The sequence below is a fragment of the Somniosus microcephalus genome, chromosome 34, assembly GCF_052327205.1.
Source record: "Somniosus microcephalus isolate GS21.2 chromosome 34, FLI_Smic_1.0, whole genome shotgun sequence".
In the NCBI taxonomy this organism is placed as follows: Eukaryota; Metazoa; Chordata; class Chondrichthyes; order Squaliformes; family Somniosidae; genus Somniosus; species Somniosus microcephalus.
Window position 1 is genome coordinate 7,762,829 of NC_141020.1, and position 22,349 is coordinate 7,785,177.

Here is a 22,349-nt window from a genome sequence, read left to right on the forward strand (position 1 = left end):
CCCGAAGCAATTGTCTGCTCTCTCAGGTGGACGTAAAAGATCCCTGTTTGTAGAAGAGCGGGGAGGGAGTTCTGGCTGGGGCCAATATTTATTCCTCAACCAGCACCTTAAACAAAAAGCAGATTATCCAGTCATTTATCTCATTGCCGTTTGTGGGAGCTTGCTGTGCGCAAATTGGCTGCCGCGTTTCCTACATTACCAACAGTGACTGCACTTCAAAATAAAAGTAGTTCATTGACTGTAAAGCGCTTTGGGACGTCCTGAGGTTGTTAAAAGTGCTACATGTGTCAGCCGTGGCTCAGTGGGCAGCACTCTCGTCTCTGAGTCAGAAGGTTGTGGGTTCAAGTCCCACTCCATGAGACTCGAGCACAACAATCTAGGCTGACACTCCCAGTGCAGTGCTGAGGGAGCGCTACCTCTCTTTCCTCCTTTAAGACGCTCCTTAAAACCTACTTCTTTGACCAAGCTTTTGGTCACCTGCCCTAATTTCTCCTTATGTGGCTCGGTGTCAAATTGTTTTGTCTTATAATACTCCTGTGAAGCACCTTGGGACATTTCACTACGTTAAAGGCGCTATATAAATACAAGTTGTTGTTGCTGTTGCCGCACTGTCGAGGGTGCCGTCTTTCAGATGAGACGTTAAACCGAGGCCCCGTCTGCTCTCTCAGGTGGACGTAAAAGATCCCACGGCCACTATTTCAAAGAAGAGCAGGGGGGAGTTCTCCCCGGTGTCCTGGGGCCAATATTTATCCCTCAATCAACATCACTAAAAACAGATGATCTGGTCATTATCACATTGCTGTTTGTGGGAGCTTGCTGTGTGCAAATTGGCTGCCGCGTTTCCCACATGACTACACTTCAAAAAGTACTTCATTGGCTGTAAAGCGCTTTGGGACGCCCTGAGATGGTGAAAGGCGCTGGAGAAATGCGAGTCTTTTAACACAAGTTTGCCATCAATTTACCTCTTTCTCGTGTCTCGCGGTGCAGGTGCCGACCTTTCACCTGGGTTTCCCAATTGATAAAGGGGCAAAGGGCAGGATTGCATGGGCTGCACTTCCTCCTCCAGCACGTGATACACTGCAGCACTGGGCAACATCTCTGGGCTCCCATTGCAGAGATCGGAGGCTCCATCACAGCCTTTAAGGACATTTCAGGCTCGGGGGAATCCGCTCCCCTAAACCTGTTCGCTCCTCCACCTCCCTCTCCTCCTTTCAGACTCGGCTTAAAGTCTCCCAAGCCTTTGAACACTTGCCCTAATGTCGCTTCCTTTGGCTTAGTGTCAGTCTTTGGGCCGATTACACTTCTGTGAAGCTGCGTAAAAGGCGCTGAAAGTTGTTTTTCTTTTCAGCTTTCCTCCCACAGGGCAGCTGTCCTTCATACTGCCAGCGCAATTCACACCCCATCTAGAGCCATACTTTGTTCCTTAACCTGTCCCATTACCACCTCCTCTCGCCTTGAACATCTCTTAATGTCTCTCAATGTCTCTTAACCTCTCCTGCTTTCTATCCTATCACTGACCTTCCCTTTTGTTCTTTCACCCCCTCCCCCTTTTCCCAGCCCCTAAACCTGCTTTCCCATTTCCTGCTTTTTTTCCCAGTTCTGGCGAAAGGTCATCGACCTGAAACGCTGACTCTGTTTCTCTCTCCACGGATGCTGCCCGACCTGCTGAGTTTTTCCAGCGTTTTCTGTTGTTATTTCGGATTTCCCGCATCCGCAGTATTGTGCTATCATATCGCTGTAAGTTGTGTTGTTGTTGAAGCGTTGAGTTCATAAGAACATAAGATATAAGAGCAGGAGTCGGCCATTCGGCCCCTCGAGCCTGCTCCGCCATTCAATAAGATCACAGCTGACCTTCGGCCTCAGCTCCACTTTCCCGCTCTATCCCCATATCCCTTGACTGAGATGAGGAGGAATTTCTTCACCCAGAGAGTGGTGAACCTGTGGAATTCTCTACCACAGAAGGCAGTTGAGGCCAACTTATTAAATATATTCAAGAAGGAGTTGGATATATTTCTTAAGGCTAAAGGGATCAAGGGATATGGGGAGAAGGCAGGGACAGGGTACTGAATGTGGATGATCAGCCATGATCTCATTGAATGGCGGAGCAGGCTCGAGGGGCCGAATGGCCTGCTCCTGCTCCTATCTTCTATGTTTCTATGATTCCCTTAATATTCAAAAACCTATTGATCTCAGTCTTGAATATACTCAACGACTGAGCCTCCACAGCCCTCTGGGGCAGAGAATTCCAAAGATTCACCGCCGTCTGAGTGAAGACATTTCTCCTCATCTCAGTCTTAAATGGCCAGGCCTTTATCCTGAGACTGTGGCCCCTAGGTCTAGACTCTCCAGTCAGGGGGAAAACAAGCTCTCAGCATCTACCCTGTCAATTCCCCCTCAGAATCTTATGTTTCAATGAGATCACCTCTGGTTGGTTCTCACTTGAGTCCTGTGCGGTGGGGGAAGGGGGTATAATTCTACAATGACCTCCAGGTGAGTCAACCCGGGGGAAGGGGTGCCCTCATCCTCCAGTCCATTAACGGCAAGAAAATTGATGTCGATGCAGGGTGGGTCAGTGGCCTATGTTTGGCTGTTGACTCGTTTTTTTCAAATTGACACTGTAAATGTCCCACCCTTGTGTAATACTGAGTTATTATTCAATAAAAACCAGAAGTACCCCACCCGGTGTGGTGCCGAGCCACACAGACCCAATATGGCATCAAAATTCTCATCCTTGTTTTCAAATCCCTCCGTGGCCTCGCCCCTCCTCCCTATCTCTGTAATCTCCTCCAGCCCCGCAACCCCGCCGAGATATCTGCGCTCCTCTAATTCTGCCCTCTTGAGCATCCCTGATTATAATCGCTCCACCATTGGTGGCCGTGCCTTCTGTTGCCTGGGCCCTAAGCTCTGGAATTTCCCTGCCTAAACCTCTCCGCCTCTCTTTCCTCCTTTAAGACGCTCCTTAAAACCTACCTCTTTGACCAAGTTTTTGGTCACCTGTCCCTAATTTCTCCTTCTGTGGCTCGGTGTCAAATTATTTGTCTTAAAATAATCCTGTGAAGCGCCTTGGGACGTTTTACTATGTTAAGGGCGCCAAATAAATACAAGTTGTTGTTGTTGTATTGAACCACACAGAATAGTCCTAAGTTCAAGTCCCCACATCAGTGCTGATCTCAACTGGGCTCAGGGACGGGAGCAGGTCAACCGGGGTCATTACCCAGTGATTTCCCCCCCCACCCCCCCCCCCACCCACCAGCTGGAAAGGGCGTGTGTTTGGACATTGGGTGATGACAGGCTTGCGTTGCCTCCCATGGTCAAATATCCCGGTCAAGAATGGCCACTCGGAGGAGGCGGGATGACCAGCCCCTGTGGAATGGGACCCCGGCCCCCTCGAGCACGGTGTGAGCGGGCGGTGGGGGGGGTTGCAAGAGGAGAAAGACTCGACTCCACAATTCACTGCCTGTCTTGAGTTACACGCCATGGTGGTTGCCCCTGGTTACCGGCCTAGCAGTAATCTCACACTACACAGGCCCAGAGCAAAAACCACAGTGTGATCTGAAGCGCTCAGTCAAGCTTTTGTTAATTTGCATATTAACATATGTCTCCAAATCCCTGAGGTGTTGTCTGTTCATTAATATTCCTCCCTGCTCTGAATCCCGGGACATTTCCCTGTGGAGTCCCCTGTTCATAGCTCAAATTAACATGCGGGGGGGGGGTGGGGGGAAATTAGCATTTTTTAATTAGTCTGGATAATTATTTGCTGAATATTCATTCGACGGACTCCCTCCGGACTCATCTCATCCCAGGGCCCTCCAGGACTCGAAGATTTTGTCCTTACCCCTGGAAGCCCTAGTCGCCTTGCGGGATTGGTGAGCTGCACCTGTGTCAAGTCCAGCGAGACTGGCTGCAGGAGTGAAAAAAAAACAAAAGGAAAATGATTAACCTCATACCGTGGCGGGGCATTTTTTACTTTATGATGGGGTGGTGTGTGTTGGCAGGGTATTCCGCTGTAAGGAGGCGTCACACACCCCCAAGCCTGATGTCTTTGCCCTAGAGGTCCACTATTGCAGCAGGGTCACGTGAGGGCCATCAAGGATGGAAAGCTTGGCTGTACCCCTCCCCTCCCTCTCCCTCCCTTCCCGACCGTGGACAAAGAGGCCTCTTATTCCCTGGCATCCCCAGCTTGATGCTCTTTGCTTGTGCTACGCATCAGTGATGGAACCCGGGACTGATTACCGTGCCCTGCAACTCCCGCAGTCTTCATTTTGCTTATGCGGAGAGACGAGGGAAGCTGGGATTGTCCTCCTTAGAGCAGAGCTGGCTAAGATCGACAGGTAGACTTGCATTTCTGTGGCACCTTTCACGACCTCGGGACGTCCCAAAGCACTTTACAGCCAATGAAGTACTTTTTGAAGTGTAGTCACTGTTGTAATGTAGGAAACGCGGCAGCCAATTTGCGCACAGCAAGATCCCACAAACAGCAATGTGATAACATACAGAAACATAGAAGATAGGAGCAGGAGCAGGCCATTCGACCCCTCGAGCCTGCTCCGCCATTCAATGAGATCATGGCTGATCATCCAAATTCAGTGCCCTGTCCCTGCTTTCTCCCCATATCCCTTGATCCCTTTAGCCTTAAGAAATATATCTAACTCCTTCTTGAATATATTATAATGAATTGGCCTCAACTGCCTTTTGTGGTAGAGAATTCCACAGGTTCACCACTCTCTGGGTGAAGAAATTCCTCCTCATCTCAGTCCTAAATGGCTTACCCCTTATCCTTAGACTGTGACCCCTGGTTCTGGACTCCCCCACCATCGGGAACATCCTTCCTGCATCTAGTCTGTCTAGTCCTGTTAGAATTGTATAAGTTTCAATGAGATCCCCCTCTCATTCTTCTAAACTCTAGCGAATACAAGCCCAATCGACCCAATCTCTCCCCATACGTCATTCCTGCCATCCCAGGTATCAGTCTGGTGAAACTTTGCTGCACTCCCTCCATGGCAAGAACATCCTTCCTCAGATAAGGCGATCGAAACTGCACACAAAAGCATGATTCTATAAACATGCTCTCCGTCATAGGGTCTCTGAGAGTCAAACCAACCGTTGCTCCGGTGGGGCTCAGTGGGGCAATGTGCCATCTGAAGTAGCTCGGAGCCAGAACTTGGCCAGAGGGCCCCCTAGCTTCGATCGCTGGATGGTGCTGACCTCTGCCCGGACAGCGAATGTGATGTTACAGTTGGCCTCAGTGCCAATGAGGTAGGGTAGGGTACTGGGGGGGGAAGCAGGCCTACAGCTCGGTGGTGTCATATAGTGTGATGGGGATGTTTGGCAGGTAGGCAAGTGTCATGAATCTTATCATGACTCATGAAGTAACACTGGGCGGCCAGCTGGTGGCGATGTCCAAGGAGTATAAATACTCGGGCGTGGGCCCAGCTTGCTCAGGATGTTTCTGTAACCAGGAACTAGTGATGTAACTAGAATCTCATGGTTGTGAAACAGTTGATTAAAGCCTTGTTTTATACTCAACCCACGCGCTTAGTAGTTGTTTTACATCAGGCAGTGTTACAGTTTAGCTCCGCACACCCAACCAGGCAACTCTCAGTCATCCCAGCTGCTGTACTCGAGTGACCGAGTGGGGCTTGAACCCACACCCTTCTCAACCCGGAAGCACAAGTCCCATGAACGGAGAACTTGAGCAAAGCCAGTTTGCGCGATGGGGAGGATGGAGAGGATGTGAAGGGAGGTTGCCAACCAGCAGACGAGGAAGGAAAGGGTCATTGGCCACAGCGACATGCAGGAGTTGCTGGGAATGACAGCTTACACCGCCCCCCACCCCCCCCCGGCCAATTTTCATCACCCCACACCATTGGCGGCCGTGCCTTCGGCTGCCTGGGCCCTAAGCTCTGGAATTCCCTCCCTATAAACCTCTCCGCCTCGCTCTCCTCCTTTAAGATGTTCGTTGTAAACCTTCCTCTGTGACCACACTTTGGGTCGCCTGTCCTAACATCTCCTTATGTGGCTCAGTGTCAAATTTTGTTTGATAATCGCTCCTGTGAAGCGCCTTGGGACGCTTTACTACGTTGAAGGCGCTAGATAAATGCAATTTGATGTGGTTGTTGACATGTTGCGGTAGCAGTATTTGCTGTTTATCTGATATAATATTTGATACATCTATTATTATATTGCATCTGCACCCACGTCCTGTCCACAAAACCTCACTTCCTGCTGTCACATTCTTGTCGCAATTGTTCCATTATAAGTCCTCATTTATAATGGAAACAGCCGATGTAAACATGTCACGCTGTAATTACACCCTCCCACCAGCAGTGTCACTGCAGTGTCTCAATTCTGCATCTTCCAGCTCCTCAGTCCATACTAACCTGCCACATCCCAACTTGTACATCCTGAGTTTTGCTCACTAATTATTAGAAGTAATAATATGTCACACTGTCATATAACAACAACTTGCATTTAAATAGTGCCTTTAATGTAGTAAAATGTCCCAAGGCACTTCTCGGGAACATTAACAAACAAAATTTGACACCGAACCACTTAAGGACAGGGGACCAAAAGCTTGGTCGCAGAGGTAGGTTTTAAGAAACGTCTTAATGGAGGAGAGAGAGAGGCGGAGTGGTTTAGGGAGGGAATTCCAGAGCTTAGGGCCCAGGCAGCTGAAGGCACGGCCGCCAATGGTGGAGCGATTAAAATCGGGGGATGCGCAGGAGGCCGGAATTGGAGGAGCGCAGAGATCTGGGAGGGTTGTAGGGGCTGGGGGAGGTTACAGAGATAGGGAGGGAGGGGAGAGGCCACGGAGGGACTTGAAAACAAGGATGAGGATTTGAAATTCGAGGTGTTGCCGGAGCGGAAGCCATGTAGGTCAGTGAGTGCAGGGGGTCATGGGTGATCGGAATGAGTTAACCTCACTGCCTCTGAAGACGACACTTGATCTTGAACTGTGTGTACGGCAACGTGATTCATTTCTGATAATTGATATTTCTTTCCTCTCGACAGATGAGATGGAGCCTGCTTATTACATCTGCACCTCATGCAAGGAACCCTTCTCCAGTGCCTGGTTCCTGCTGCATCACGCCCAGTACACGCATGGCCTCCATATCTACCTGGAACTGGATGACTCTGACAGCCTATCAGCCCCCAGGACGGGAGTCTCGCCGTCAACCAGCGCCGAGAGGCCTCCTCAACCCTCGCCCACCTCCATCCTCGACGGGAGCCCCTTCGAGGGTCCACGGTGCCCCGAGCCCTCCTTCCGTGGCCGCTCCCCCGCCGCCGCCGCGCTGTTCACCCCGTCCCTCCGCTGCCCGCCGGACTATAGCGACAGCGGTTCTGAAGAGGCTGGCGGCACCGCAGCGAGCCGCCGCCCCCTCCCCGCGGAGCGGGCCTTACCGCTGCGGGTCCCCGGCACGGCCCAGAAGGAGATGGACTTTTCCCGCAGGCTGCGGAGGCTGGCGGGTGACGCCCGCCGCCCCTTCCCGCCCGGCGCCAGGTCGCCCTTCCTCTCCGCCCCCTCGCCGCCGCTGGCGCCTCCCGCGGGCTCCGCCCGGCAGCGCTCGCCGCATGGCCGGAGCAAGGAGTGCGAGTTCTGCGGCAAGAGCTTCAAGTTCCCCAGCAACCTGGTGGTGCACCGGCGGAGCCACACCGGCGAGAAGCCGTACCGTTGCCCCTTCTGCGACCACGCCTGCAGCCAGTCCAGCAAGCTGAAGCGCCACATGAAGACCCACATGCACCACGCCGCGCTCTTCAACGGCTGGCCGCCCTCCGAGCGGCTCATCGGGGGCATCAAGGAGGAGCCGCCGGCCGCGGGCTACCGGCACCGCGCCCACTCCGCGGCCGGGCGGGAGAACGGCGCCTGGGAAGATGCGGAAGAATGTGGCAGGCCACAGGGACAGATCCGAGGCTACTCGGTGCACAGCGTGGGCTCGCTGCTCAGTGAACAGGAGGAGCTCGGCTTAAAGGTGAGCAGCACGAGTTCTTTACCCTCCAGTTTCCTTCCCTTGAAGCAGGCACAGCGCAGAAGGAGGCTGACGTAAGAAAACTACTAGGCACTTGGTCTAAGCGTTAAACAAAGCTTTAATCAACTGTTTTACAACATGGAGGTCTAGTTGTGTCCTTCACTCGTTCCTGTAAAAGAATGTCCTGAGCAAGCTGGGCCCGTGCCCGAGTATTTATACTCTCCCTGGACAGCGCCACCCGCAGGCCGCTCAGTATTATTTCATAAGTCATTTCCACATGACTGACAAGATTCATGTCAGAGGCCATTCGGCCCATCGTGCCTGTGCCGGCTCTTTGAAAGAGCTCTCCAATTAGCCCCACTCCCCCCTGCTCTTTCCCCATAGCCCTGCAAATGTTTGCCCCTTCAAGTATTTATCCAAGTCCCCTTTTGAAAGTTACTATTGAATCTGCTTCCACCGCCCTTTCAGGCAGCGCGTTCCAGATCACAACAACTCGCTGCGTAAAAACATTCTCCTCATCTCTCCCTCTGGTTCTTATAGCCGATTATCCTTAATTCTGTGTTCTCTGGCTACCGACCCTCCTGCCAGTGGAAACTCCTTCTTTACTCTACCAAAACCCTTTATGATTTTGAACGCCTCTATTAAATCTCCCCTTAACCTTCTCTGCTCTCAGGAGAACAATCCCAGCTTCTCCAGTCTCTCCCCATAACTGAAGCCCCTCGTTCCCTGGGACCGATCTAGTAAATCTTCCTCCGCACCCTCTCCAAGGCCTTGACATCCTTCCTAAAGTGCGGTGCCCAGAATTGGACACAATTCTCCAGCTGAGGCCTAACCAGTGATTTATACATGTTCCAACAGTGGGGGAGGTTATTGTTTGGCCACCAGCAGTGGGAACGTTGGACGATTTTCCCTTCTCTAGTTCTGAGGCAGCTGAGGCCAATTGCATTGAAAGAAAGAACTCGCATTTCTATAGCGCCTTTCACAACCTCAGGACGTCCCAAAGCGCTTCACAGCCAATGAAATACTTTTTGAAGTGGAGTCACTGTTGTAATGTAGGAAACGCGGCAGCCAATTTGCGCACAGCAAGGTCCCACAAACAGCAATGTGATGATGACCAGATCATCTGTTTTTTAGTGATGTTTGAGGGATAAATATTGGCCCCAGGACACCGGGGAGAACTCCCCCTGCTCTTCTTTGAAATAGTGGCCGTGGGATCTTTTACGTCCACCTGAGAGAGCAGACGGGGCCTCGGTTTAACGTCTCATCTGAAGGAAGTGCCCCTAACTGATGCCCTGGCTGTGACTAGCTGACTCAGTCCATACTGGGGAATCGAACCTGAGATGGTCTGGTCTTTACGGCTCAGCATCCCCTGTGATGAGTAGACCTAACCCGCGGCCTCCACCACCTAGAAGGACAAGGGGCAGCAGGCACACGGGAACACCACCACCTCCAAGTTCCCGTCCGAGTCACACACCATCCTGACTTGGAAATATATCGGCCGTTCCTTCATCGTCGCTGGGTCAAAATCCTGGAACTCCCTAACAGCACTGTGGGAGCACCTTCACCACACGGACTGCAGCGGTTCAAGAGGGCGGTTCACCGCCACCTTCTCAAGGGCAATTAGGGATGGGCAATAAATGCTGGCCTTGCCAGCGACGCCCACATCCCATGAATGAATAATTTAAAAAGCAGTTAGAGTTGAGCCAGTAATTTTTACAGGCGTTGATAATGAACTTGTGATGATACAGGGCTATCGCTATGGGTTAATCCAGCCAGCCAGACGCAGGGAGCTGCCAGGTTCCAGCGTCAGCTGTGGCTCAGTGGGCAGCACTCTCTCTCGCCCCTGGGTCAGACAGTTGTGGGTTCAAGTCCCCACTCCAGAGACTTGAGCACAAAATCCAGGCCGACACTCCCAACGGAGTGCTGCACTGTCGGAGGTGCCGTCTTTCAGATGAGACGTTAAGTCCCGTCTGCCCTCTCAGGTGGACGTAAAAGATCCCACGGCACTATTTTGAAGAAAAGCAGGGGAGTTCTACCCGGTGTCCTGGGGCCAATATTTATCCCTTAATCAACATCACTAAAAAACAGATAATCTGGTCATTATCGCATTGCTTTTTGTGGGAGCTTGCTGTGCGCAAATTGGCTGCCGCGTTTCCTACATTACAACAGTGACTACACTTCAAAAGTGACTGTAAAGCGCTTTGGGACATCCGGAGGTCGCGAAAGGCGCTATAGAAATGCAAGTCAGCCTTTTCTTTCCAACCCTCAGTCTGTGCTGACCTGAGCTTGGGACAGCCCTAGGATCTAAACAACCTGCCTCAGCACCTCTGAAACTAGAGGGGGCCGAAAAAATCAGCCAGAGCCCCTGTTCCTAATCACTGTCCAGTGAGCGTGTGTGTGTGTGTCCGTGTAGCCTGGGGTGAGGGCAGGCTCGAGCTGCTGACCCTTACTATCTAGGGTCATGTGTAAATATGATAGTGTGGCTGTGGCACTGGACCAGCGACCCCGAGGTCGTGAGTTCAAACCCCCCCCGCCCCAACCCGTGGCCAGGTTGCAAAAGTGAATTCGATAAATCTGGCCACTCGTGGAACCGCAACGAGAAAGAACTGATCGCGGAAGCTGCCGAAAAAACCCGACTGGCTCACGGGTACCCTTCAGCGACGGGAACCTGCCAACTGAGCCCAGTCTGAACCCACTTGTCAGTCAAGTCCACACTACCTGGTCGACTCGGGTTGCCAACTTTGGTTGGCCGTATTCCTGGAGGTGTCATCACATGACCTCCAACCCCTTCCCCCCGCCCGCTCCCGCCATTGGTCGCCCGAAATGGTCGGTCCATCCTCGCAGCTTCCCACGGCCAATCGGAATGCGAGTAGGCTGCTCGTTACCCAATTGATCGATTCTTGACCGTCAGGGAAACAGCCTTCCCCCCCCTGTGTTTAACATTTTTTATAACGGATACACAAAAGAACATTTTGAAAAACACGGCTCGTAACCGTGTCCTGGAGAGTGGTCCTTCAAAATAGGTCCTTCCTATCCACTCTATCTAGGCCCCTCATCCATTCATACACTTATATCATCTTAGTGTCAGCTGTGGCTCGCCTCGGAGTCAGAACGTTGTGGGTTCCAGTCCCCACTCCAGAGACTTGAGCACAAAAATCCAGGCTGACACTCCCAGTGCAGTGCTGAGGGAGCGCCGCACTGTCGGAAGGGCCATCTTTCGGATGAGACGTTAAACCGAGGCCCCGACTGCTCTCTCAGAGATAAAAGATCCCACGGCCACTATTTTGAAGAAGAGCAGGGGGAGTTCTCCCCCCGGTGTCCTGGGGCCAATATTTCTCCCTCAATCAGCATCACTAAAACAGATGATCTGGTTATTATCACATTGCTGTTTGTGGGAGCTTGCTGTGCGCAAATTGGCTGCCGCGTTTCCCACATTACAACAGTGACTACACTTCAAAAAAGTACTTCATTGGCTGTAAAGCGCTTTGGGACGTCCTGAGGTCGTGAAAGGCGCTATAGAAATGCAAGATCTTTTCTTTTCCTGGAGATTCTAGGACAATCCTGGAAGGCTGGCAACATTGTGGTTGACTCTTAATGCCCTCCCACGCTGCCTAGAAAGCCAGCGGATTGTAAAATCAGGGCAAGTAGGGGGTTGGGCAATAATAAAAGAGGCCTTGTCTTCTGTCCTTGAGAACAAATTGAAAAAATATTCTGGAAGAATGGACACTTGGGTGAAGTAGTGGAGGACGGCTCGTGCCTGTGGAACCCCTACACCTAGGAACCGTCGGAGCGCGCGGGAGTTGGGGAGAGAAATTTAGACGGGACCATAAAGGGAAATCATGTTTACAGTTGTTAGGGACTGAATCCTGGAATACACGGCAACATTTATCTCATGGTTTATTTGTTCCTGGGATGTGGGCGTCGCTGGCAAGGCCGGCATTTATTGCCCATCCCTCATCGCCCTCGAGAAGGTGGTGGTGAGCCGCCGCCTTGAACCGCTGCAGTCCGGGATAGAAACATAGAAGATAGGAGCAGGAGTCGGCCATTCGGCCCCTCGAGCCTGCTCCGCCATTCAATGAGATCATGGCTGATCATCCAAACTCAGTACCCTGTCCCTGCTTTCTCCCCATATCCCTTGATCCCTTTAGCCTTAAGAAATATATCCAAATCCTTCTTGAATATATTTAATGAATTGGCCTCCACTGCCTTCTGTGGTAGAGAATTCCACAGGTTCACCACTCTCTGAGTGAAGAAATTCCTCCTCATTTCTGTCCTAAATGGCTTGCCCCTTATCCTTAGACTGTGACCCCTGGTTCTGGACTCCCCCGCCATCGGGAACATCCTTCCTGCATATAGTCTGTCCAGTCCTGTCAGAATTTTATAAGTTTCAATGAGATCCCCTCTCATTCTTCTAAACTCCAGCGAGTATAAGCCCAATCGACCCAATCTCTCCTCATACGTCATTCCTGCCATCCCAGGTATAAGCCTGGTGAATCTTCGCTGAACTTCTTCCATGGCAAAAATATCCTTCCTCAGATAAGGCGACCAAAACTGCACACAATACTCAAGGTGTGGTCTCACCAAGGCCCTGTACAACTGCAGCAAGACATCCTTGTTTGTAGTGGTTTGTTACAATTGAGTGGCTCGCTAGGCCATTCCCGAGGGGCAGTTAAGAGTCAACCACATTGCTGTGGGTCTGGAGTCCACATACAGGAAACTTTGTGCTATCCGGCACCGACGGGACCGAGCTGTTGCCGTCCCATCAAAACTGCCGGACAAACCAGCGCTAATGTTGAAACATACAGAGATTTTGAGCTCCGTATCTGGCAACAAACCCTGTTGCTTAGCAACAGCTTCTAAACAGTCAGCCGTACCTTGCAAGCGTCTCTGTAGCTTAGCAACAGCTTCAGCGAGACCTTGCAGAGCCTGACTGGTGAAAAAAAAGCAACGAAAAGAAAAAAAACCTAACGAAACGGCTCCTGATTTTTGCCGGTGTTTCGAGCATTCCGGACAGTTAACCTCCGGATAAACCAAAGTTTCCTGTATAGGCCCAGACCGGGTTTTGTTGGATATATAGGCTCATGAAAGTACTGGAGAAAGTGCAGAAAAAAGATTTACCAGGATGATGCCAGAACTGAGAGGTTCTAACTATCAGGAAAGTTTGAACAGGCTTGTGACTCTTTTCTCTAGAAAAGGGAAGGCTGAGGGACGACCTGATAGGTGTCTTCAAGATTATGAAAGGGTTTCAATAGGGTAGACGTAGAGAAGATGTTTCCACTTGTGGGGGAGACCAGAACTAGGGGATCATCAATATAAGATCGTCACTAATAAATCCAATCGGGAATTCAGGAGAAACTTCTTTACCCAGAGAGTGGTGAGAATGTGGAACTCGCTACCACAGGGAGTGGTTGAAGCGAATAGTATCGATGCATTTAAGGGGAAGCTGGATAAACACATGAGGGAGAAAGGAATAGAAGGATATGCTGATGGGGTGGGATGACGAGGGGTGGGAGGAGGCTCGTGTGGAGCATAAACACCGGCACGGACCAATTGGGCCGAATGGCCTGTTTCTGTGCTGTTAATTCCACGGAAGGTGAGCGGTCCCTGGTGCTCCGTGTAAGGAGCTCGGGGCAGTCTGAACTGTGGGAGGAGGCTCGTGTGGGGCAGGAACAGTGGCAGAGGCCTGATGGGCCGAATGGCCTGTGCTGCATAAGGCAACGTAATCCTAACGTAACCTGTGTCTTCCGACAGATAAAAGTCCTGAAGGAAGAGCCCGAGGACCCGCAGCTTGGGGAGCAGAAAGGGCAGTCGGACCTCGAGGGGAACGGGCCTCTGTCTGACTCAGAACACTTCCACACCGAGGAGGAGTTCGCCATCGGTGAAAGCGAGGGTGCCGCGGCCTCACCGCCGACGGGCCTGGCCAACGGCTTCGGCTTCCACTCCAAGCGGCTGCTCGGGCCTCCCCTGGGCCCCAGCCTCCTGCGGGCGCCACACAAGCCAGTCAAGGCCGAGGAGGACCTCCTGGCGGAGGAGGCCAGCCGGAACTTCTACTCCCGGTGGCTGGCGGACTGCGCCACCTCCCAGCAACAGCCTCAGGCAGCGGCGCCCCTCCCCCCCTCCGCCGCCGCTGCCGCCCGGGCCTCCCCCTCCTCCGAGAACTCCGGGGAGAACGCCGGCTCCCGCTCCTCCACCCCGCCGCGGGACATCTCGGCCGACAGCGGCACGGCCAGCGGGCACAGCACCCCGAAGCGGATGGGCGGCGGCGGTGCCGGGCGGGGCCGTGCCGGGGACGGGGACGGTCGGCGCCGCAACACCTGCGAGTTCTGCGGCAAGGTCTTCCGCAACGCCAGCAACCTGACGGTCCACCGCCGCAGCCACACCGGTGAACGGCCCTACCGCTGCGAGCTCTGCAGCTACGCCTGCACCCAGAGCAGCAAGCTGACCCGCCACATGAAGACGCACATGCAGCCGGGCAAGGAGGTCTTCCGCTGCAACTCCTGCAACATCCCCTTCAGCATCTACAGCACCTTGGAGAAGCACATGAAGAAACGGCACAGCGAGAACCTCCGGGAGCCCCAGCTCTCCAACTAGGGGGGGCATCGCAGCAGGGCGGGGGGGGGGGGGGCTGGGAGGAAAATCCCTCTGTGTGTGGGTGGACCTGTTGAGAGCACGCGGCCTATTTCTGCGCTGCAGCAGGGGGAGCGTTCCTCTGGTCGCAACGTGTAGGAGTTGCATCGGCCTAGGCCCAACAGGCCCCTGCTCCACACGGGCCTCCTGACCTCATCCCACCCCATCCACACTCTAGCCCTTTCCCCCTCCCACCTCCCCCAGTCGCCCCTTAAAGGCATTTGTGCTCTTCACCTCCCCATGGCAGCAAGTCCCACATTCGTATCATAGAAACATAGAAGATAGGAGCAGGAGTAGGCCATTCGGCCCCTCGAGCCCGCTCCGCCATTTAGTGCGATCATGGCTGATCATCCAAATTCAGTACCCTGACCCTGCTTTCTCCCCATATCCCTTGATCCCTTTAGCCTTAAGAAATATATCTACTGTAACTCCTTCTTGAATATATTTAATGAATTGACCTCAACTGCCTTCTGTGGTAGAGAATTCCACAGGTTCACCACTCTCTGGGTAAAGAAATTCCTCCTCATCTCTGTCCTAAATGGCTTACCCCTTATCCTTAGACTGTGACCCCTGGTTCTGGACTCCCCGGCCATCGGGAACATCCTTCCTGCATCTAGTCTGTCTAGTCCTGTCAGAATTTTATAAGTTTCAATGAGATCCCCTCTCATTCTTCTAAACCCCAACGAGTATAAGCCCAGTCGACCCAATCTCTCCTCATACGTCATTCCTGCCATCCCAGGTATCAACCTGGTGTATCCCGCCGCTCTTCTGGGCAAAGACGTTTCTCCGGAATTCCCCGTCGGATTTATTGGCTAAGTAGACGAGGAGGCTCGTGTGGAGCGGAAAGTCCGGCGGGGACCTGGAGGGCCCAATGCGCTGTTAAGTCCAATGTAATTCCTCGACAGAGGAATTTTCCTCCGCCTCCCAATATTAGGTGTTTGAAATTTTCTTTTTTGAGTAAAGGCGTTCAACTCGTGGCCATAAGCAACCAGGGGGTTAAAAAAAAAACTCCCCTTGGTGACCAGGAGCAAAGTGATACCTCAAGACACTGGGCCAACTCGTATCTCCCCTGGAGCCTTGCCTGGGCCAGGAAGGCGTTACCTCTTGTAAACGGATAGGGGGAGACGAGGTTGGCAGGTTAGGGGGTGAATGAGCGGTAGAAGGGTGAGGGGTGGGGAGGAGGAAGGGTAGGGTAGAGTTGGATGACTGGCACATTTCAGGAGAAGAAGATCACTGTTGGAAGAAGCATGGAGTGGGTGGAGGGACAACTGCTGCCCGTGTTTCATCCGTCCGTCGCATCTGTCCCAGCCGATGGTTTCCTTGTTGTATAAATAATTGTAAGAAGTCACACAACACCAGGTTATTGGACTATAACCTGGTGTTGTGTGACTTCTTACATTTGTCCACCCCAGTCCAACTCCGGCATCTCCACACTATAAGTAATTGGGGGAATCTTCGCCAAGAGGAGGGTTGAGGCCGGCTCAAAAATCCTAGCGGTGTGAGCATCTTTTTTTTTTGGACTCGTTTTTTTCCCCTTGTTGTGGGAGGAGGAGGGGGGGAGGCATTGACACTCGCTCAAAGAAAGTGCCTTAAAGCGCAGACCACACCTCCGTAGAAACTCTTTGGGTGGGGCCCCCGCGCTGGGCGAGAGGCAGCGGCAGAGAGAGAGAGAGAGAGAGAGAGACAGAGAGAGAGAGAGAGACAGAGACAGAGAGAGAGAGAGAGACAGAGAGAGAGAGACAGGGAGAGACAGAGAGAGAGAGAGACAGAGAGAGAGAGACAGAGACAGAGAGAGAGAGAGACACACAGAGAGAGAGAGACCCGCGCGCCAGCGCAGTGCCAGCGTGAGATGTGGCCAGGGCGAGAGGCGGTGTTTGCCTGACGGTTTGGGCCGTGACACGTGTGATTCTGAAACACTCCCGGATGCCTCCCCGTTGCTCAGCCTTGCGCAGTGGGAACTCTCCGTGAGGTGGGGGGCTGAGGAGTTTCTCTATACACCGCACGTGTTTAAGGCAGAAAGCAATTTACCCGGTTGCCCCCCGCCTCCCCCCCCCCCCCCCAAACCGATTGGCAAGTCAACGGACTCTTGGTTCTCCGACTGGATGGTTCAGTCACACTTTTTATTTTTTTTCCAATCTCCCAATACTTTTATAACTAATAAACGAAAGGCTTCAAAGAAAAGAAAAAAGAACATCATTTTTTACGAACGGTTTTTCCTCCCCGGGGGTGTTGCTCGCCGCAGACATTAATCTCCAATTCCCGGAGACTCCAGGCCAACCCCGGAGGGTTTGGCAACGCTCCCGCGATGGTCCTGAACCACAGCGGCTCCAGAGCGGTCCCAAGTTTCCACCCCCCCGGTCTGTGCTGACTGAGCTGGTCCCAGCGGGGGCAAAGGGGGCAATAATTGGCCTCAGTACCCAGAGTCGGGGAGGAGGAAATTCAGCTAGGGTTTCTCACCCCCTTCCCCCCTCCCTCCCCACCCCGATCGCTGTCAGGTGACACCCACTCCCCTCTAAAGAAAGCACGGGTAGGCGGATGCCGGGAAAAGACTAGTTCGCGCTTGGCCGCGATGCACTCCATGGTCAAATAGCCGAGGCTCGCTGTCTAGACATGGGAAGAGTGGCCACTTGGGTAGGATAATGGAGGGCGGATGACACCTGTGGGAGCGCTCCCCCCCCCCCAACCGCGTGATCGTTGAGTTTGTTTCCTCTCATTCAGGTCGAGCTATCACCGGAATGAGTTCCATTACCAGCCCCTGCAGGGTCGCCAGCAAACCCCTCGCCCCTGTGGCCCCCCATGGATAACAGCCTGGGCTGGCGTGAGGCCTGCTGCCAAGGCCATTCCCCCCCACCGCCCTTCAGTGCCGCCCCTCACCAGCCCACCCCGGGGTCTCCAATCTCCTGTCCCTGCCTGTACCACTAGTCCCCGGGGGAGCCCCACTTGCGAGCGGGCATGGGTTCGGGGATGCCAGCCCCCCGCCTCACCACATTGGGGTAGGAGCGGGGGTGGGGGGGGGGCAGGCGTGGCCCCTTTAATAAACCTGGCATTGTCCAGCGTCAGTTTTTTTTACCTGCGGCGCAGGGAGAAACCAGCTGTGGGGGGGTGCGCTCTGTCCGCAGTCACCGACTGCGGTTTCTCGTGTGTGAACAGAGTCACCGTCCAAGGATCAGGAGGAGGCCATTCAGCCCCTTGAGCCTGTTCCGCCATTCAATGAGACCACGGCTGACCTGTGACCCACACTACAACAGTGACCACACTTCGAAAGCACCTCATTGGCTGCAAAGCGCTTTGGGACGTCCTGAGGTCGTGAAAGGCAAATCTTCCTTTTGCCTCAGCTCCATTGGCCCACCTTTGCTCCACACCCCTTGATACCGTTACCCAACGAAAATCCATCGATCTCGGCCTTGAACGCTCCGATTGAACCCCAGCATTGTGGGGCGCGAGTTCCAGATTCTCACTACAGTTCATGTGGAATAAAAACTGCTTCCTGATTTCACTGCTCAATGGCCTGAATTTTGAAGATTGCACCGCCTCCTGTCCTGGATTTCCCCCGCCAGAGCTAACCTAGCGGGAGCAATCTAGTACAAGAGTTCAAAGTAACAGCCTGCTCCTCTGACAGAACTAACAGCGACACAACATCAGTTTCTCTCTCTCTCTCTCCCCTATCAACAACAGCAACCTGCATTTATATAGCGCCTTTAACTCAGTAAGCCATCCCAGGGCGCTTCACAGGAGCGGATGATCGGACAAAATTTGACACCGAGCCACAGGGAGTCTAGAACCAGGAGTCACAGTCTCAGGGTAAGGGGTCGGCCATTTAGGACTGAGATGAGGAGGAATTTCTTCACTCAGAGGGTGGTGAATCTTTGGAATTCTCTGCCCCAGAGGGCGGTGGAGGCTCAGTCATTGAGTATATTCAAGGCTGAGATCGATAGATTTTTGGAATCTAGGGGAATCGAGGGATATGGAGATCGGGCGGGAAAGTGGAGTTGAGGTCGATGATCAGCCATGATCTTATTGAATGGCGGAGCAGGCTCGAGGGGCCATGTGGCCAACTGCCCTTATTTCTTATGTTCTTATATTAGGACAGGCTTGGTCAAAGAGGCAGGTTTTAAGGAGCGTCTTAAAGGAGGAGAGAGGGAGGCGAGAGGTTTAGGGAGGGAATTCCAGAGCTTGAGGCCCAGGCAGCTGAAAGCCGTGATCGAATCCCTTGATTGTTTTAAACACCATCTGCAGGAATACTCGCTGGTCAGGGGTCCATGCCACCCTGTGCCAGTTTATACACTGACCCACCTCCTGCCCACCCCCCCCCCCCCCCCCTCCGGGCCCCAGTCGCCAGGGGACCTGTGCCAAGGAGGAACTGGCCACCTCCACTCCCCCCACCCTCCCGCCACGCCAAGTGGGAGGGAGCGTTGTTCGTTCCAAGGCATTCCTGACTGCATCCTCATCGGGAGCGCTCCCGTAGAGACCCGCGAGTGGGTCACACACTAAACCCGGGGCGGGGGGAGAGCGATTGTAAATAAAAACTACCAGTGCTGAGCACCAGTAAACAGAAGGCGCCAGTTTGGATCCACCATGGCAGCAGTGTGGAGGGGGCGGGGTGGGTGGAACAATTAGGTGAGTTAGGATGGGAGGGGGACGAGGCGATTACAATCAACCAGCATCGTCGCTACCCAACGAGGATGGGGCTCGGCTGTGAGGCCACCGCTGGTTGAATAGCGTTCGGCCCGTGCCCTAGACTCGAACCTGGAGACCGGGCGGGGGGGGAGAGACAAGCCTTAGCGTTGCGTCGCAGTTAACGGGCCCACCTGGGCCTCGTCACCTCGGGTACGTGTCGCCCATCGCCCTGCCTGATTGGGCTACTCAGACCGGCGGGAAATGGCGGTGATGATACTGGGAGGGTGGGGGGGCATCGGCAGAAGAGGCCACTAGCAAGGGGGCGGAGGGCGAGGTCAGTCGGTCAGCGAGTGCGATGGTTTGCAATCATTCCACCTCCTTCAAGAGAGCTGGGCAAGAGCCTCCTTTGTTATTTTTTAAAAAGTTGTGTAAATTTTTTACACGGTCCGCTGGGGGGGGTTGTGGGGCCGGGGGGGAGGGGGCGAAGCAATCCTTTCTTTTTTTGTAACGTATTTCGTGCTAAAAGCAGTCCGGGGGTTCAGGCTCCTGCGGCCAGGGCTGGGTGCGGGCCGCAGCGTTTTGTACAACCTTTGCCCTTTTTTTGTATTAACAGTGTTTCTGTGATAACTGTTGTGTTGGGTCTGGGTTGGTGTCAAACACAATTTATAATTAAAAATAAAAATACCGGGGGGGGGGGGGAATAAAAAAAAACATTCGTTGAATGTCGCATTGTTTAATATTGTGAATTAATTAAAACTGGCATGTTCAGGGGGCCTAAAACTGCAGTAAAACTGTACGATTTTTTGCCAGATAGCACTGACCTCATGTGTTTTACTTTGTCGCTTTTTTGGGTTACGGGGTTTATCCTAATGTTTGGTAGGGAATCCTTTTAGAACAGGGCTGTGTTCCTGCAGGGGTGTGGGGTGGGTGTTAAGGGAGTGTGCTATGTAACAGTGTTGTCACTGGATGTTCTGCTATGGGTATGTTACAGGAGGTAACCACACACACACACACACAGCCCGCCTGAACTGTGGGCGGCGCAGTCAGTTCACCTCGACCCGCTTGCCGTCAGCACCCATCGGAGGTCACCCTTGGCTCGGTTGCTGACGCTCTCTCTTGAGTCAGAAGGTTGTGGGCGCGAGTCCCGCTCCGGAGACCTGAGCCCCCACACTCCAGGCCGACGCTCCCCGGTACCGGGGGGGGGGGGGGGGAGCGACGCGCTGTCGGAGGTGCCGTCTTTCGGACGAGACGTTAAACCGAGGCCCACCCCACCCCCCGTCCGCCCTCTCAGGTGGACGTAAAAGATCCCCCGGCCACCTATTCTAGGAAGAGCATTGGGAAGTTCTCCCCGGTGTCCTGGGGCCAATATTTATCCCTCAACCGCCCAACATCACTAACAAACAGATGATCCGGCCATTATCACATTGCTGTTTGTGGGAGCTTGCTGTGCGCAAATTGTCTGCCGCGTTTCCCACATTACAACAGTGACCACACTTCAAAAAAGTGCCTCATTGGCTGTGAAGCGCTTTGGGAGGCTGCATAAAGGCTTGACCCTAGTGTTACACGGCTAAAGGCACAGCCCAAGTTTTGAAGGGCATTTAATCCATAACAACCACTGGCTGATTCTTTTGAAAAGAAAATGTTGCCCACTCACTGTTGCCGAAATCCCGTGACAACACTGGAGGGCGGGGCGGGGGGAGTAGAAGTGGGGAGAGGGAAGGTATTTTGTAAAAATACTGTAAGCCCAAGTTTTAAAAGAAACAAATGTTTTTCATGGATTTTATAAAATTGAACTTCAGTTGAAAAGCAACTTCTTGCATCATGTGAATTAAAAATCCGAGCTTCGTAGAGCGAGATTGGTTTGTGATTTATTTTCCTGGCGCACAGTTTGAGCGCAGGAAACTTGTGTTTGCAGCCGGGCGTTACACATTTGCCGAGATGGAAAAAATCAGGCTCAATATAATCGTCATCCATAAGGTCCCAGGTTCCGTTGCTGGTCGGTGTTGACCTCACATTGGCCAGCCAGTAGGAGGCGCTGCGGTCTGGCCTCAGCACCCTCCGCCCCCCCCCCCCTCCGCCTCCCTAGGCTGGGGGAAGGGGAAATCAGCCAATGGGACCCCACTCCTGGTCACTATCCAGCACCACCCCCTGCTGGAGAGAGCACCTTGGTTCGAGTTTGGCGACGGTTCCCCCACCCCCCCACATGGTTGAATAGCCACCTGGAGAGGGCAAGGGATGGTGCGCGTGGAAAGGCCGAGGGTTTCAAGTCCCACTCCAGCGGCTTGAGCACGTAATCCGAACATGACACTCCCAGTGCCGGTGCAGTGCGGAGGGAGTGCTGCACTGTCGGAGGTGCCGTCTTTCGGACGAGACGACAAACCGCGGCCCCCGTCTGCTCTCTCGGGTGGTCAATATTTTGAAGAAGAGCAGGGGGGCATTCTCCCTAGGGCCAATATTAATCCCTCAACCACCATCGCTAAAACAGTTTATCCAGTCATTTTCACATTGCTGTTTGTGGGAGCTTGCTGTGCACAAATTGGCTGCCGTGTTTCAACAACAACTTGTATTTATATAGCGCCTTTAATGTAGTAAAACGCCCCAAGGCGCCTCACAGGAGCGTAAATTAGACAAAATCTGACACCGAGCCACAGAAGGAGATATTGGGCCAGGTGACCAAAAACTTGGTCAAAGAGGTCGGTTTTAAGAGCGTCTTAAAGGAGGAAAGAGAGACGGAGAGGTTTAGGGAGGGAATTCCAGAGCTTGGGGCCCAGGCAGCTGAAGGCACGGCCACCAATGGTGGGAGCGATTATAATCAGGGATGCGCAAGAGACCAGAATTAGAGGAACGCAGATATCTCGGAGGGTTGTAGAACTGGAGGAGGTTACAGAGACAGGGAGGGGGCGAGAGGCCAGGGAGGGATTTGAAAAATTTTATATTGGCTTGTAAAGCGCTTTGGGGGCATCCTGAGGTCGTGAAAGGCACTATATAAATGACAGTCTGGGAACTCGGTGCGGAGCGTTGGTCTGCATGACCCCGTTCCCCTGTGGTGACCTCCACATCTGAGCCACAGGCAGGTGTCACACGGCGCTCCGTCACCACCGACTGAGAGAAAGGAGTTCGATTTGGGATCACCTTTAA

The 22,349-nt window shown here is 53.2% G+C and overlaps 1 protein-coding gene across 1 annotated transcript in view; it reads left to right on the forward strand.

Moving 5' to 3' along the window:
- Positions 1-21,062, forward strand: part of LOC147096713 (BCL11 transcription factor A-like) — a 38,798-nt gene extending 17,736 nt beyond the window's left edge. The window contains exons 3-4 of the mRNA XM_085973314.1: positions 7,012-7,970; positions 13,719-21,062. Of these exons, the coding sequence (XP_085829440.1) occupies positions 7,012-7,970; positions 13,719-14,558 (1,799 nt within the window). The 3' untranslated portion in view covers positions 14,559-21,062. The remainder of the gene's footprint in view (positions 1-7,011; positions 7,971-13,718) is intronic.
- The last annotated feature ends 1,287 nt before the right edge of the window (positions 21,063-22,349 follow it).